The 14914-nt window shown below is 42.6% G+C and overlaps 1 protein-coding gene across 3 annotated transcripts in view; it reads left to right on the forward strand.

The window, feature by feature from the left end:
* The window catches only part of TBC1D19 (TBC1 domain family member 19), a 294506-nt gene that overhangs the window by 262298 nt on the left and 17294 nt on the right, over positions 1-14914 (forward strand). For all 3 annotated transcript variants that reach the window (XM_073574712.1, XM_073574713.1, XM_073574714.1), the window contains exon 19: positions 4942-5057. In XM_073574712.1, the coding sequence (XP_073430813.1) occupies positions 4942-5057 (116 nt within the window). The remainder of the gene's footprint in view (positions 1-4941; positions 5058-14914) is intronic.

A 14914-nucleotide genomic window follows, 5' to 3' on the forward strand; every position in this document is an offset into this window, starting at 1 on the left:
TCTGGTGCTTGTGTTGTTTTAACTTAATTTTCTGGAACAAGGGTGCCAAAACTTTTGGCTATGACTGGCAGTAGCTAGGGTTGCAGCCAAAACAATGTTTTTGGTTCTTTTTCTTGCCATTTTTATAACGTGAAATGGATGGACAGATATTGAGCAGTGCTAATAGTTAGTTTTTATAGGGTTTGTACAACCAATGTAGCACCATGGAAAAATCATTTAATGCATATTTCTTGAATTTTATGTGTTACGGTACCCATAAACACAGAGGTAACAAATAATATGGTAAAAAAAAGTGGCAAAACTGCAAGCAATTTTACTCTATACTATCTTGTTTGATTTTTTTGCTTTTTACAGATGTTTTAATGTTTTCCACCTGTAAAAGCCACAAGGTCAAAGCAAAATCCTTTATATATTATACACGCCACGTATTTGCTGAATGGTGGGGGTCTAGGTGCTGAGGCTGTATTGACTCGGTGCTTTATGCGCACACTGTATAAAAGAGGACATAAGTGTTTTGAGCAGTTGGTAGGAGGGTCTCAGGATCAGCAACTCACCAAATGGGGTAAATAAGTGCCGGGTCTGTTATATATTAAAAAAGTTATATTATCAAACTTTTGCTTGAACCTAATTCCCCTTAACAGTGGACATAATAAGTCTACACACCCCTGAAAAATGCCAAGTTTTTGTCATGTAAGAAAATAATACCAAGAAGAATAATTTTAGGATTTTTTTCCATTTTTAACCTCTCTCACAATTTGTACAAATCAATTGAGAAACAAACTGCAATCATTTTGATGAGGAAAATAAAATTATAATAGTGTGGTTGCATAGATTGTGTGGGTGATATTTCTATTGCGGAGACTCGTGTCTCCGCAAGAGAAATTGACATGCTGCGGTCTGAAGAGACGCGCTACATGTCCGTCTCCACGGATAAGCCGCGAGCATCTGTGCACGTCTACTGGGCATGGTTCCTATCTTTCTAAAAATATAGGCTTTATCAAGTTATTAACCAGAGATAAGGCTGAGTTCACACGTGGCGTTTTTTTCACGTTTCCGCGGCGGTTTTAACCGCACGATTTTGCCGCGAAAAATAAGCATCCCATGCATTCCTATGGGATTCCGCAATGCTGTGCTAATGCTGCGGTTTTTACCGCGGCGGAATCGCTTCGCGGTAAAAACCGCAGCATGCTCATTAATTTGCGGAATCGCGGCGATCCCGCACCCATAGGATTGCATTGTTCCGCTTACTTCCCGCATGTGGCTGTGCACACCATGCGGAAAGTAGGCAGAACAATTGCGGATGGTACCCACGGTCCGGAGGAGAGGAGACTGTCCTCCGGGCTTTGGGTACCATATCCCTGTAAAAAATAGAATTTAAAAATAAAAAATATTGTTATTCTCACCCTCCGACGTCCCGCGCAGCCTTCCCGCTTCTCTCCACGCTCCCGTTCCCAGTAATCCTTTGCGAAAATGCCCGCGATGGCGTCCGTTCTCGCGGGATCGCGAAGTCTCGCGGTCATTCCCGCGACGTCATCGCGAATTACCGCGAGACATCGCGATCCCGCGAGAACGGACGTCATCACGGGCATTTTCGCAAAGGATTACTGGGACCGGCTGCGCGGGACGTCGGAGGGTAAGAATAAACCATTTTTTATTTTTTTTTACGTTCTATCTTTTACTATTGATGCCGAATAGGCGGCCTCAGTAGTAAAAAGTTGGTCACACTCGTCAAACACTATGTTTGATGAGTGTGACCAACCTGTCAATCAGTTCTCCAAGCGATGCTACAGATCGCTTGGAAAACGCTAGCATTTTGCAAGCTAATTACGCTTGCAAAATGCTAGTTTTTCTGCGGGAAAATCGCGGGAATTTAAAATGCGATTTTCCCGCGGACTGGAATTCCGGAATTCTCGCGGTAATTTCCGCGAGAGTTCCGGTACGTGTGCACTTAGCCTAAGTGTTCACACTAGGTGTTTCCACCACTATATTATGAGAGCTATTGCTTTTTTATTTTTTTGCTGATGGAGCTGCATGGGGGATTGCTTTTTTGCGGGACAAGACCGTGTGTCCGTGTGCAAAACACGTAGACATGTCCGTGTTTTTGCCAGCAGCACGGTCTGCAATACGTCCCACACACGACACGTGTACACTGATAACACATGGCTGACATCCGTGTGTCATCAGTGTCACACATACTGGCGTCTAGAAAAATACTACAATTAGCACTGAATCCAACGCTCATCATCGCCTCTTGGTTTCCCTGTGACCACCGAGATCAGGCGATGCTGGCGAAAGTTGTACTCGGCACCTGCCGTCTGTGAATAGCACACATTAACCCTGCTGTTCTGTTCGGTCAAAAATGACCGTTTTTGAACTTTGATAATTTAAAAAAATTCATTATGCGGTTCTGAAACTTGTGGTTACTTCTATTTTCCTAATTTGAGGGGTTCTTTCTAAGAGTACGTTTTTTTTTTTGTTTAGTTTTTGCGCCACTTTTTTTTTTTACACTTATACTGTTCCGGTCAAAAATGACCGAATGGCATTTTATGCTAATTTCAGCCATTTTTTGAGTAAAACAAATGAGTTATAATTTCTTTTGAGACTACTTATTGCATCTACTATTGTTTATGAAGTAAACAGTTGCTTTAGGTACAGATTTACACATGCTTTCAGTACAAACCATACGCATTGGCTTTCAGTACAGTTCTGTGCAATTTTTTTTCTCTGTATGTTATTTACCCTGCTTTTCCTCTAAAAAAAATAAATAAATTCAGTTGTCAGTTGTTTTTTTTTTTTATTTGTTTTTTTATTATTTTTACTATTTTTTCAAAAAGTTTGCACGCATTTTATACTATAGTTAATTTTAGTTATAGTTAGTTATAGTTGTTATAGTAGTAGTAGTAGTTGTTTTAGTTAAGCTCAAATTTGTAATTTCTGTGCAGAATTCAATAAGCTCTTGTAACCTTTATTTATAATGACCAACCATGTTCACATACAGTATAATAATGCAACAGGTATTCAAAAAAATTTTTTTAAGTAGCTAAAATAGCATTTTAATAGGTCCGGTCAAAAATGACCGGAGCAGTACAAGTGTATAGTGGAAACGAACAGAACAGCAGGGTTAAATAAATTCCTGTAATTAACTGGAAAAAAAAACATGGGGGCTGGTGTTATTATTCTGGGAAGGAGCCAATAGCCATAAAAGGTTCACAGTCTGTTAATAACAGGTCACAGCTGTTTGCTTAGCATTTACTGGTTATTAAAAATGGGGGCGAAAAAAATGATGTGGGGTCCCCCCTATTTTTACTAACCAGCAAAGGCTAAACAGACAGCTGTGGGCTGATATTAATAGGCTTGGAAGGAGCCATAGATATTGGCCCACTCCCAGAGTAATCCCCCAGAAATAGTGCATTTATTGCATGTCAAAAGTAACTGAGAAAAGTCCTTTAATTGAAAGAAAAAAAAACACACACATCCGCATGAGTTGGGGATCATTGTGGGACCTCATCATTATGTATTTATGGCAGAAAGGTGATGATTACTTTGATTTTTTTTATTTTGGATTAATAAATGGGTAAAGAAGAGGGTAATTGTCGGGGCATGATTTGTACAATTAAAGGACTTTTCTGTGTGTCTTTATTAACTTTGACTATGGGGTTAGTAATGGGGGTGTCTTATAGATGCATCTCCGTTGCTGACCCCTGGGCTTGATGTCAGCTGACATAAAACAGATGACATCAACCACAAAACTATTAACCCACTTGCCAATGCACCAGAGAAGAACCGAGGCAAAACGTTCCGTGTTTCTATATCACTCTATAGGCACCACCGCGTGTAGTCGCACCGCCCGAACACAGACAGACCATTCCAAATATCAGTCTACTCTGCACAATAAACCTTTAGACCACTGCTAAAAAAAAAACTGAAGATAAAAAGGGATTCTCCGTTCAACTTCACAATGACCTTAGACATATCTCCAAATAAACAAAAAAAGTCTTCAGCAGAAAATAAGAGTTTACAAATGGCTAGTCATAGCCCTGTTCTGAATCCAATACAAAATCTGTCTGGGCCCTGAAGAGGGCGCTGTACCCAGGAGATTCCCTCACAATCTGACAGATTTTGAGTACTCTTGCAAGGAAGAATGGGTACCGATTGCTAATTCTAGATGTGCCATGCAAATAGACTTCAACCCAAAAGACTAAATGCAGTCATAAATTTAAAGGGTAATTCAACAAAGTATTAGGGTATGTGCACACGCTGCGGATTGCAGTGCGGATTTGGCCGCGCTGATTTTGTAAAATCCGCAGTTAAATCTGCAGGTCAAAAGACCTGCGGTTTTACCTGCGGATTGCTCTGCGGTTTTGCCCTGCGGTTTTTCATCTCCTCGATGGAGGAGATGGCAAACCGCAGTGGAATCCGCAGAAAGAATTGACATGTCAATTCTTTCTGCGGTTTCAAAACCGCAGAAAAACCGCGCGGAAAAATCCGCACCGTCTGCACTGCGGTTTTGTATTCCCATAGGGAATAATGGTACTGTACACCGCAGCAAAAACTGCTGCGGACCCGCAGCAGCCAAAACCGCTGCGGAACCGCAACAGAATCCGCAGCGTGTGCACACACCCTTAGTGTAACAGTGTAGTGATTTATGCAACCACCCTATTGTAGTTTTTTTTTTTTTTTTTTTCATTTTTGGGGGGGTAGGACACTTACTCATAATGTGTAAAATTGAATTGAAAAATAAAAGTTAGGAAATGATTCTTTTACATGACAAAGACCTGACCTTGTCAGAAGATTCTGATGACTTTTTATATCCACTGTATTTAGAAACCGGAGTAAAATGTTTGGAAAATGTAGATAACTTTTGATATATAGTTTGTATTGATTAGACACCCGTTCTAGAAGAAGAGTATTTACATATAATAATAATATTTTGTCATTTAGGCTGCGGATATCATTTAAATGGATGGTTCGAGGCTTTTCTGGTTATTTGGCCACAGACCAGCTGCTCCTTTTGTGGGATAGGATCCTTGGCTATAACTCTTTGGAGATACTTGCTGGTAAGCTAATTGATTTAAGGAATGAGTCCATTAACTTTCAAAAACAAAGTACCAGTGTTTAAAGCAATTGGTATTTCTAGCATGTAATCCCCTGCACTCCAGTCCATATATTTCCCTTTAGTTAGCAGTATTCTGTTCCTCTCTTGCCCATTCTGCCACCTTCCCTCCAATTTTGTGCAGATTTATTAATATGTTCTACCAGATGTACCGCTTTTGCATCATCTTGTACCAGTTAAGTGTTCCCAGGACTATATTTTCTATTAGGTACAGGCGGCACATGTCTGTGGGGAGAGCACCTTCTGTCCAAGATGGATCAGGATTGCCCAGAAGCTGATACATCGGAAGGTGGCGTTATTTTGTATTCTCACTTCCATGTATCCAGAAGCTGGGGAGCAAAGTATAGTGCAATAGGGTTCTATCCGGTAGTAACAATTAATGGGCGAAGAGTGCTTGCTCACCTGATATGGTTGTGTATGACCTCCATCCCCTCGCCTCCCCGGTGAATAACCTCCGGGACCCCGCCCCTGTGTATAACCTCCAGCCCCTCGCCCCACCCCCAGTGTATAACCTCTGGTGCCCCCACTGTCCTATGTATAACCTCCAGCTCCTTGCCCTCCTCTCCCTGATGAATAACCTCCGGCCCCTCACCATGCAGTCTGCTTTTATTAATATTCGTGAAAGAGTGGCTGGTGGTATAGAGCGCACTGATACCAGCACAGTCCTGTAATGAGAGCCACCGGTGTAACAAGTCCATTCATGAGATTTCTTTTTACCTAAATCTTCTTCCATCACCTGTGAGTGATATTATTGAGTAGTGGAAGGAACTGCAGAATCTCAGCCACAAAGTTGAGACCACATAAAGTTATATAGCGGGGTCACCGAATCCTGAGGAGCAGAGGGCAGAAATGTCTCCAGCAACGTACTGACCCCATAACTGCAGAGTCCAAATTTCTTCTGGCATTAAAGATAACCTGTCACCAGGTTTTCCACATATAAACTATGACCGCACCATCAAGGCCACATTTCTATCATACTAGTATGCTGTTAAAAAAAAAAAAAAGTCCCCAAACACCTCTGCAGATCCCCAAAAAGGCCTTTTATCATACTCCCATCTCTGTTCTTGATCCGGCATCTCTTCCTCTCCCACATCTGCAGTTTTCGTCCCTGTTCTGTGTGGATGACACATCCTACATAATCCACACAGTGTCGGCCAATTGTGGTCCTGCTTAGGCGCGCTTGTCTCTGCCCTTCTGAGTGCAGAGCACTGTACTGTAGTGCACATTCACTGGCTTGACTTCCGGGTCATCGACGCTCTTTGACCTTTCCGGTGCATGCGCATTACAGTATTGTGCTCTGCCCTTGACAGAGTAGAGAAATGTGCACCTGTGGAGGAGCAGGATTGGGGGGGACTCTTTTGTGGATGACATGGGACGTCTCATCCGCATGAAGCCAGGAAGTAGGACTGCGATTGTAGGAAGAGAGGCGGCGCTGGATCAAGATCAGAGAAGCCCATCGGATTGGACTGCACAGTCTGTGAGTGTAATAAAAGGTCTTTTTGGGGCTTTGCAATGTAGCAGAGCCGAGAGGACGCATTCCGAGATAGCTCCCATAATCCTGGCGATTATCCTGCATACAAAATTTTAGATTAACACCACTGTGGCTGGAGTCAGGGGAAAGCAAGGGACTTTGTGGGCATACGTTTACTGAGGTTGCCATTTTGCGTCACTGTTAAATATGAATCGTTCAAAAGGGTCAGGGATGGCTGACAGGCTGAAAGAGTTTGCAAGGACTGATCCATCTGACAATGCACGATCTCCTAGGCATAACTTATCGCATGCTAAAGCTACAGATCAGTGTAAAAACCGTGCTTTTGACAGTGAGGAAGGTGAGGACCAAGACAATCTAACTCTTAGGCAAGCATCTGAACAGTTAATCCAAGCCATATCTTTAACTAGACCATCTCTGACCAAAAAGATAGAGGATGTGCGCTCTGAGGTGCAAACCATGAGGGGGCTCATTCCAGAAGTGGAATCGAGAGTATCCCACTTAGAAGATAATCTCCCACCCATAGAAACTAAGTTAACAAGAGTGGCCAGCTCTATAAATGCCTGGAAGCAAAAAGCAGATGATCTTGAAAATAGACTGCGCCAAAATAACATTCGAATTAAAGGATTGCCAGAGCGCTCAGAAGTCAACAACCTGAGCACTTTTTAGAGGGCTGGCTCAAGGATAATCTTGGAAATGATTCCTCCTCCACATTTTCTGTGGAAAGGGCTCATAGGGTCTCCACAAAGACACTTCCGCCGGGTAGTCCACCTAGACCATTCCTGGCGCGCCTCAATTGTAAAGACAGAGATTCTATATTGCATCTGACACGGCAGAAAAGCCCTATTAAGTTTAACAATGCCACGATTTCGATATTCCTCGATTTCTCTATGGAACTCCAGAAGCAACAGGCACAGTTCATGGACATTAAAAAGCAGCTCAGAGAAAAGAACGTCTTATATTCAATGATGTATCCAGCTTGTCTCCGTATTGTCCATGAGGGCTCCTCCATGTTTTTTACGGATCCGGCGGAGTCAACTGAGTGGTTATGCTCCCATATCGGATCTCGTGACAAAAAGTCCTGATATGTTTTCAGCTAATTGAAATTTATCCGAATGATTGTAGAATTGGAGCTCCTTCCACTGGCGTCCAACATAACAACCATACCGGACACTGTTTTCAGTGAGGGTATCCCCATGTTTGATCTACAATAGGAGCCCAGGACTCTACTCCTCTATTTTTTAACTCTTTGCTGTTCCCTTTTTCTTGTTCTGTTTGTTGTAGTTTATATGGATACTGCTGCCACATCTCTCTATGTGTTGCCTGTAAACTCCACTCACATGATGCGGCATTTCATATCTGGATGAGGTGACATGGGTTCTGAAATTGTTTGTATGACCTGGAATGTGAGGAGTCTCAGAACTCCTTGCAAGAGAATTAAGGTTTTTTTCCCAGATTAAGCGTTATCGCCCTCACGTCGTAGCTCTGGTCGAGACGCACCTCACCAGAGACTCAGCCCAATATGTACAGAAGCCATGGGTACAGTGGTTTATTCAAGCATTTCTTACCAGCTACTGAAGGTGGATTTCATTGTTGATACACAGAAATGTTAGATGAGAAGGTTACGGAAGCTTGAAGAAACCTGGAAGGCCGCTTTGTTTTTATATATGCATTGATCATCTCAGACATACCGTATGTATCTATAATCCTCCCCCTGCCAATATGTCAGATCTTCCGATGGCAATGAGCTTTGCTTTAAATTATCCTGATGCACACATTATATGTATGGGGGACTTTAATCTAGTTATGGATAACTGTCTCAATAGAATTAGGCTAGATAGCGAGATTTCTGGAGGGACCTCCTCTTTGCCCCCATCTCCCTCTTCATTGGCGTTGTTTATGGAGGATAGTGGTTGGCTGGATTTGTGGAGGATGTGCCATCCCAGGGTAAAGGAATACACTTGTCACTCGTCTACAAAACATACCTTATCCCGTATAGACTATATATTTGGTTCCAGTAACTTAGTGATGTGGGTAGCTGACATAGAACATGGTAATAAAGGGATTTCAGATCATAGTCCGATTATACTTAGACTCAATTTTGGCCAATCAAAACATAATATTTTCTGGAAACTAAATCCATTCTGGCTGAAATTGATAGGCCCTAATGATAGAACTATAGATCAATTAGATTGTTTCATCTCATCTCACCCTGAACCCCAAGATATTAACCTGTTTTGGGATGCCCTTAAGGCGTATTTGAGAGGATGTTTGTCCTCCACGATTTCTGATACTAAAAAGGTAACCTCGAGGGAAGATGATGAGATGGAACAAAGACTTTACAAATATCTCAAGGGCTGTCACATTGTAGAAGGAGCATCTTTATTCTCATTTGCACAAGGAAAAACTAGAAGCAATGGGATGAAACTGAATGGGAGGAGACACAGATTAGATATTAGAAAAAACTTTTTGACAGTTAGAGTGATCAATGAGTGGAACAGGCTGCCACGAGAAGTGGTGAGTTCTCCTTCAATAGAAGTCCTCAAACAGAGGCTGGACAGATATCTGTCTGAGATGATTTAGTGAATCCTGCTTTGAGCAGGGGGTTGGACCAGATGGCCCAGGAGGTCCCTTCCAACTCTACGATTCTACGACTTAAAGACTCCGAAGCAGCATCTATATCTAATGAAAATAGAGTTGTATGGCTGACTTCCCATAGACTATATACTCAATACATGGACACCAAATCTAAGCGTAAATTATTATAGAACATTATATAGTTCAACGAGTGGTTTTGATACTTCACAATGCCTGAATTATCTATTAGAATTCCCCACATTGTACAGTATACTACCCAGCGGGCCTTTTTGGACGCTGACTTTACTGTAGAGGAAATTAAAAATGCTATGATGGCTATGGCCCCTGTGAAGGCTCCTGGACCAGATGGGTTCCCTGTTGAAATGTATAGAAAATATCAAGATATTCTGGCACCACTTCTTCTAAAGGTATTTCAGGGGATTTGGAGGGGGAAATACTTACCTGATTCCTTTTATGAAACAAACATTATTATACTTAAGAAAGAAGGGAAGGACACCCTTGATTGTGGATCTTATCGCCCCATATCACTGGTAAATATAGACTATAAAATTTTCACCAAGATTCTGGCCACTAGATTAAACTCAGTTATATTGCATCTTATACACCCGGACCAAACGGGTTTCATGCCAGGTAAAAGCATCTCTTTCAATATCAGGCGGGTCCAGTCGGTGGCTCAATATAGCTCTCTTGCATCGGATGATAACTGGGCCCTGGCGTCGCTAGACGCAGCCAAAGCCTTCGACTACCTTGAATGGCCATTCTTGTCTGCATGTTACAGAGATAAAGCTTTGGTGCTAAATTCCAAAAGTGGATTGGTGTAATATACGCAAAACCTAAAGCTTGTATAGTAATAAATAGCTCCATATCGTAATCCTTTTCTCTATCTAGGGGAACGCGCCAGGGGTATCCCCTCTCCCCTTTTTGCCCTTGCTATAGAAACGTTGGCAATACGCATGAGGTCCTCCGAGTATCACAGGTATAACTATAACAGATTGTCTAGACACTGTTGATTTGTACGCTGACGACATGGTGGTGTTTATGGATAATACAGATGAGAAGTTGCCACATGTGATTACTACCATAGATAAATTTAGTAAATATTCAGGCCTATATACCAATTGGACTAAATCCGCTCTCTTACCCCTCTCTCATGGCCCCGTGACCCATCTTAATTCTTTGTCCTTATTGCCTATAGTGTTTCATTTTAAATTTTTAGGAATTAACATATCTAAAAGCAGTGTACTTGACTTACAACTTAATATCCTCCCATTACTGGAACTAGTCAAACTCAAATTCGCCTCATGGAGTAAACTTCCACTATCTGTTGCCGGCCGTATTAATCTAATTAAAATGATTCTACTTCCCAAACTTAGTTACTCCCTCCAGCATAGTGCGGTGCTGTTTCCTAATCCCGTCTTCACCAATCTGAACTCACTGATCACATTCTTTATATGGGGGAAATCTAGACCTAAGCTTAAATTATTCACTTTACAGAGGTCTAGACGGATTGGGGGAGCGGCACTGACTATCTGGCAGGACAGATTAAAGCTTTAAAGAGGTTGTCCACTACTTTATAGTAACCCCCCCCATTGTATCCCCCCAGGCCCCCTAAGGAATATTGTAATTACCTTGCGCTGCCAATACAGCCTCTGAGTGGCGCTATGTCGGCTGCTGAGTCCGAGTCATGTGACCCCCAGGCTGCCGCCGCCGCTAACATCCGCTGATGTCACGTCAATTTCCTGACTCTGGAAATTAACGTGACGTCATCAGCAGGCGTGACCCAGCCTCCACAGCTTGCTGTCATTCTTCCTGAGTAACTGGGCTGTGTGCAGTGCTGCCCTGCACATCACAGCCCTGTCGCTTTGCATCGTCTGTCTCCTCTCATCAAGAGTGAAAATTGGGAGAGGAGACAGACGCTGCAGAGTGACTGGTCTGTGCGGGGGGGGGGGCTGCCGGCTGTCTGCAGGTCTGGGCAGGGGGTCTGCGGGTCTGTGCGAGGTGGCTGCAGGCTTGTGCGGAGGGGCTGCGTGCTGTCTGCGGATCTGTGCGGGGGGGGCTGCGGGCTGTATGCAGGTCTGTACGGGGCTGTGTGTGTGTGTCTGTATACAGGCATCGTCCGATGGGATTACAAGTCCCATCGGGCTATGCCTGCTACTCTGTCAGTGAGTGACACATTAGCCAATGATGGGACAATAGTAGTCCCATCATCCGGCTAATGTGTTGAATGTAAAAAAAAAAAAACAGAACATACAACATATAACATATAGAACATGCCACATACAGAACATGCCACATACAGAATATATAACATACAGAACATATAGCATACAACTCATAACATAGAGTACATACTCACCAATCACCTAATTCCCCGAAGCCATCGATCACCTGTAATAAAAATAAAATAATAAACCAACCTATACTTACCTTTCCACCGTAGTCCAATTAATAACGAGGGTCCCATGACGATCTCCCGTGGAGAGCTGCCACATGAGCTGATGTTACCGCTCTCCAGGGGCTCCAGCAATGAAATGACAGGCGGAGGTAATCCTCCGCTGTGTATCCCTCCACCGGGAAAAAGGTCCCGTTACCCTAATCCTAACCCTAGCTCTTTAACCCTAACCTTAATTCTCAAGCAGCATTGCTGTAAAGTGAGACTCTGAACTCAGGTAACCTTAGTGCTGCACTGCAGGAGCCATTGTCTCCTGTCAGTTCATCACTTGGAGGCCCTATAGAACAGTTACATCACCTGATGTCACTGTTCTATAGGGGAAATCATCGTGGGACATTCGTTATTACTTGGACTTCGTCATACAGGGAGTATACGGTTGGTTTATTTTTTTACTTTTTATTATAGGAGACCGATGGCGTCGCTTGGATCTGGGCGTGAAATAAAACTATGAAAACCTTGTTGTGTTTTATTTCATTAAAAGACTTGTTTCTTATGTGTGTGGGTTTTTTTTTAACCCTTTCAAATGATTAATAATGGAGAGGCGTCTTATTGACGCCTCTCCATTATTAACCGGGCTTAATGTCACCTTACAATAGCAAGGTGACATTAACCCCTTATTATCCATATGCCACCGCTACACGGCAGTGGGAAGAGAGGGGCTAAGTGCCAGAATTTGCGCATCTTAGAGATGCACGATTTCTGGAGCGGCTGCGGGCTGGTATTTGTAGCTGGGGGGGGCAATATCCATGGCCCCTTCCTAGGCTATTAATATCATCCCGCAGCTGTCTGCATAGCCTTTCTGGCTATAAAATATAGGGGGACCCCAAGTCATTTTTTGGGGGGTCCCCCTATTTTAATAGCCAGTAAAGGCTATGCAGACAGCTGCTGGCTGATAGTCATAGCCTGGGAAGGAGCCATTGGTATTACCCCCTTCCCAGGCTACAAATATTGGCCCCCGGCCATCAGATTTCCCCCTCTGGTGCAGAAAATTGCGTGGGAGCCCACTCTTTTTTTTTTTTTGTTCATTTTTTTTTTCTTTTTAATGAAACATTGTTCTTTAATAAACATGGATATATCTATAGATATATCTATGGAAATATCCATCGATATATATATATATATAGATAGATAGATAGATAGATAGTTAGATATATCTATTTATCTGTCCCATATCCATCTATCCATCCCATATCTTTCTATCTATCTATCTATAGATCTGTCTATTTATTATCATCTGTCTATTTATCTGTCTATCTGTGTGTGTAGTGGAGTGTGGGTTGGACAAATGTAAAAGAGGAGGTTGGGCAGAAATGATATCACAAATCTTTTTTTATTGTTAAATAACATATCTTTATTTAGCTTACAAAAATGCAGACAAATCGCAGGCAAAACCGCACTGAAAAACCGCATAAAAAACGCACCTGCGTTTTGAGCCATGAGATGCGGATTCTGTGCGGAAAAATCCGCACTGGAATCCGCAACATGTGCACATACCCTTATAGCTTTCAGGACGATAGGGTCTGTGCACACGTTGCGGATTCTGCTGCGGCTCTGCAGCGGATTTGGCCCTGCAGATCTGCAGCAGATCTGCAAGTGATGTACAGTACCATTTTAGCCTATATAAGAAAAAAGATGCTGCGCACATACTGCGGATTTTCCACACAGATCTGCTGCGGATTCAAAATTGCAGCATGTCGCTTCTTTTGTGCAGATCCGCAGCGTTTTGACACCTGCTCCATTATAGAAATCCACAGGTGTCAAAACGCCGGGGGAATCCGCACAAAAACTACACTAAATCCGCAGGTAAAACGCAGGTCATTTTACCTGCGGATTTGGCTAAATCTGCGCAGAAAATTCCACAGCAGAATCCACAACGTGTGCACATACCCTAAAGGTATGTACATGGGTACATATTCAATATTCTTTTAAAAAAGAATGTCTGTGTTTATGCATGCTCGTGTGTGTATGTGCTCTAGATGCTTGCAATGTGTTACAATAAGATAGAGGAGGGAGGGGTTTGGGTGTGTTTTGGCGTGGGTGTCCTAGGTGCTGGCTTACAGGCCAGTGCAATGCATCATGGAACTTGTAGTATTTGAGCACAGGAAGTCAGGAGAAAGGAAGTTGTCGATTAACCCCATGAGAGCTGGAGCCAGCACTGAAAATGTGCTGTTAGAGTATGAAAAAAGGTAATATTGCTAAAATAAACACTGTGGATGTTTTGAGTAGCACATAATAGCAAGATTTATGGTAAAAAAAAAAGTTATAGTACTGGACAACTTCTTTAAGTAAATGGATGCCGGATAATTACTTACCTAACTTGGAACATCATCTTATTCATGCTGCAGATTGACTGCCCGTTAGATTTTCTAGAAACACACAAACTTAAAGGGAATCTGTCACCCTTTTTTGAGATATCATATAATGATATCATTCAATTGTGTGTCACATAAGGATTCTCTTAGTACTTTTGCTTCCCCCTGACCCCGCACCTTTCATGCATAAATGCCTTGTTTATATTGGTTCAGATGTATGTAAACTGCCACGGTCCGGTCCGCTGGGCGGGGCTTATTCACCTGCTCCCCCCCTCCCTGTCTTGCTCTACGCATTTCTTCTTGTGTAGAGACAGGGAGGGGGGAAGCAGGTGAATAAGCCCCGCCCATCGGACCGGACCGTGGCAGTCTCATTTTCTCATTTTTACAACACCATTTTATTTTTAGGGACCACATCACATTTGAAGTCACTTTGAGGGGTCTATATCATAAAAAATACCCAAAAGTGACACCATTCTAAAAACTGCACCCCTCAAGGTGCTCAAAACCACATTCAAGAAGTTTATTAACCCTTCAGACGCTTTACAGGCATTTTTTGAATGTTTAAAAAAAAAAAAATTAACATTTAACTTTTTTTCACAAAAAAAATTATTTTAGGTCCAATTTTTTTATTTTTTTTTACCAAGGGTAACAGGAGAAATTGGACTGCAAAAGTTATTGTGCAATTTGTCCTGAGTACGCTGATACCCCATATGTGGGGGTAAACCACTATTTGGGCGCATGGCAGAGCTCGGAAGAGAAACAGTGCCATTTGACTTTTTTGGCTGGAATTGAGATCGGACGCCATGTTGCATTTGGAGAGCCCCTGATGTGCCTAAGCACTGGAAACCTCCCACAAATGACACAATTTTGGAAACTAGACCCCCCCAAGGAACTTATCTAGATATGTGGTTAGAACTTTGAACCCCCATGGGCTTCACATAAGTTTATGG

Source organism: Dendrobates tinctorius, unplaced genomic scaffold, assembly GCF_039654945.1.
Source record: "Dendrobates tinctorius isolate UK_male_01 unplaced genomic scaffold, ASM3965494v1 ptg000039l, whole genome shotgun sequence".
Classification (NCBI taxonomy): domain Eukaryota; kingdom Metazoa; phylum Chordata; class Amphibia; order Anura; family Dendrobatidae; genus Dendrobates; species Dendrobates tinctorius.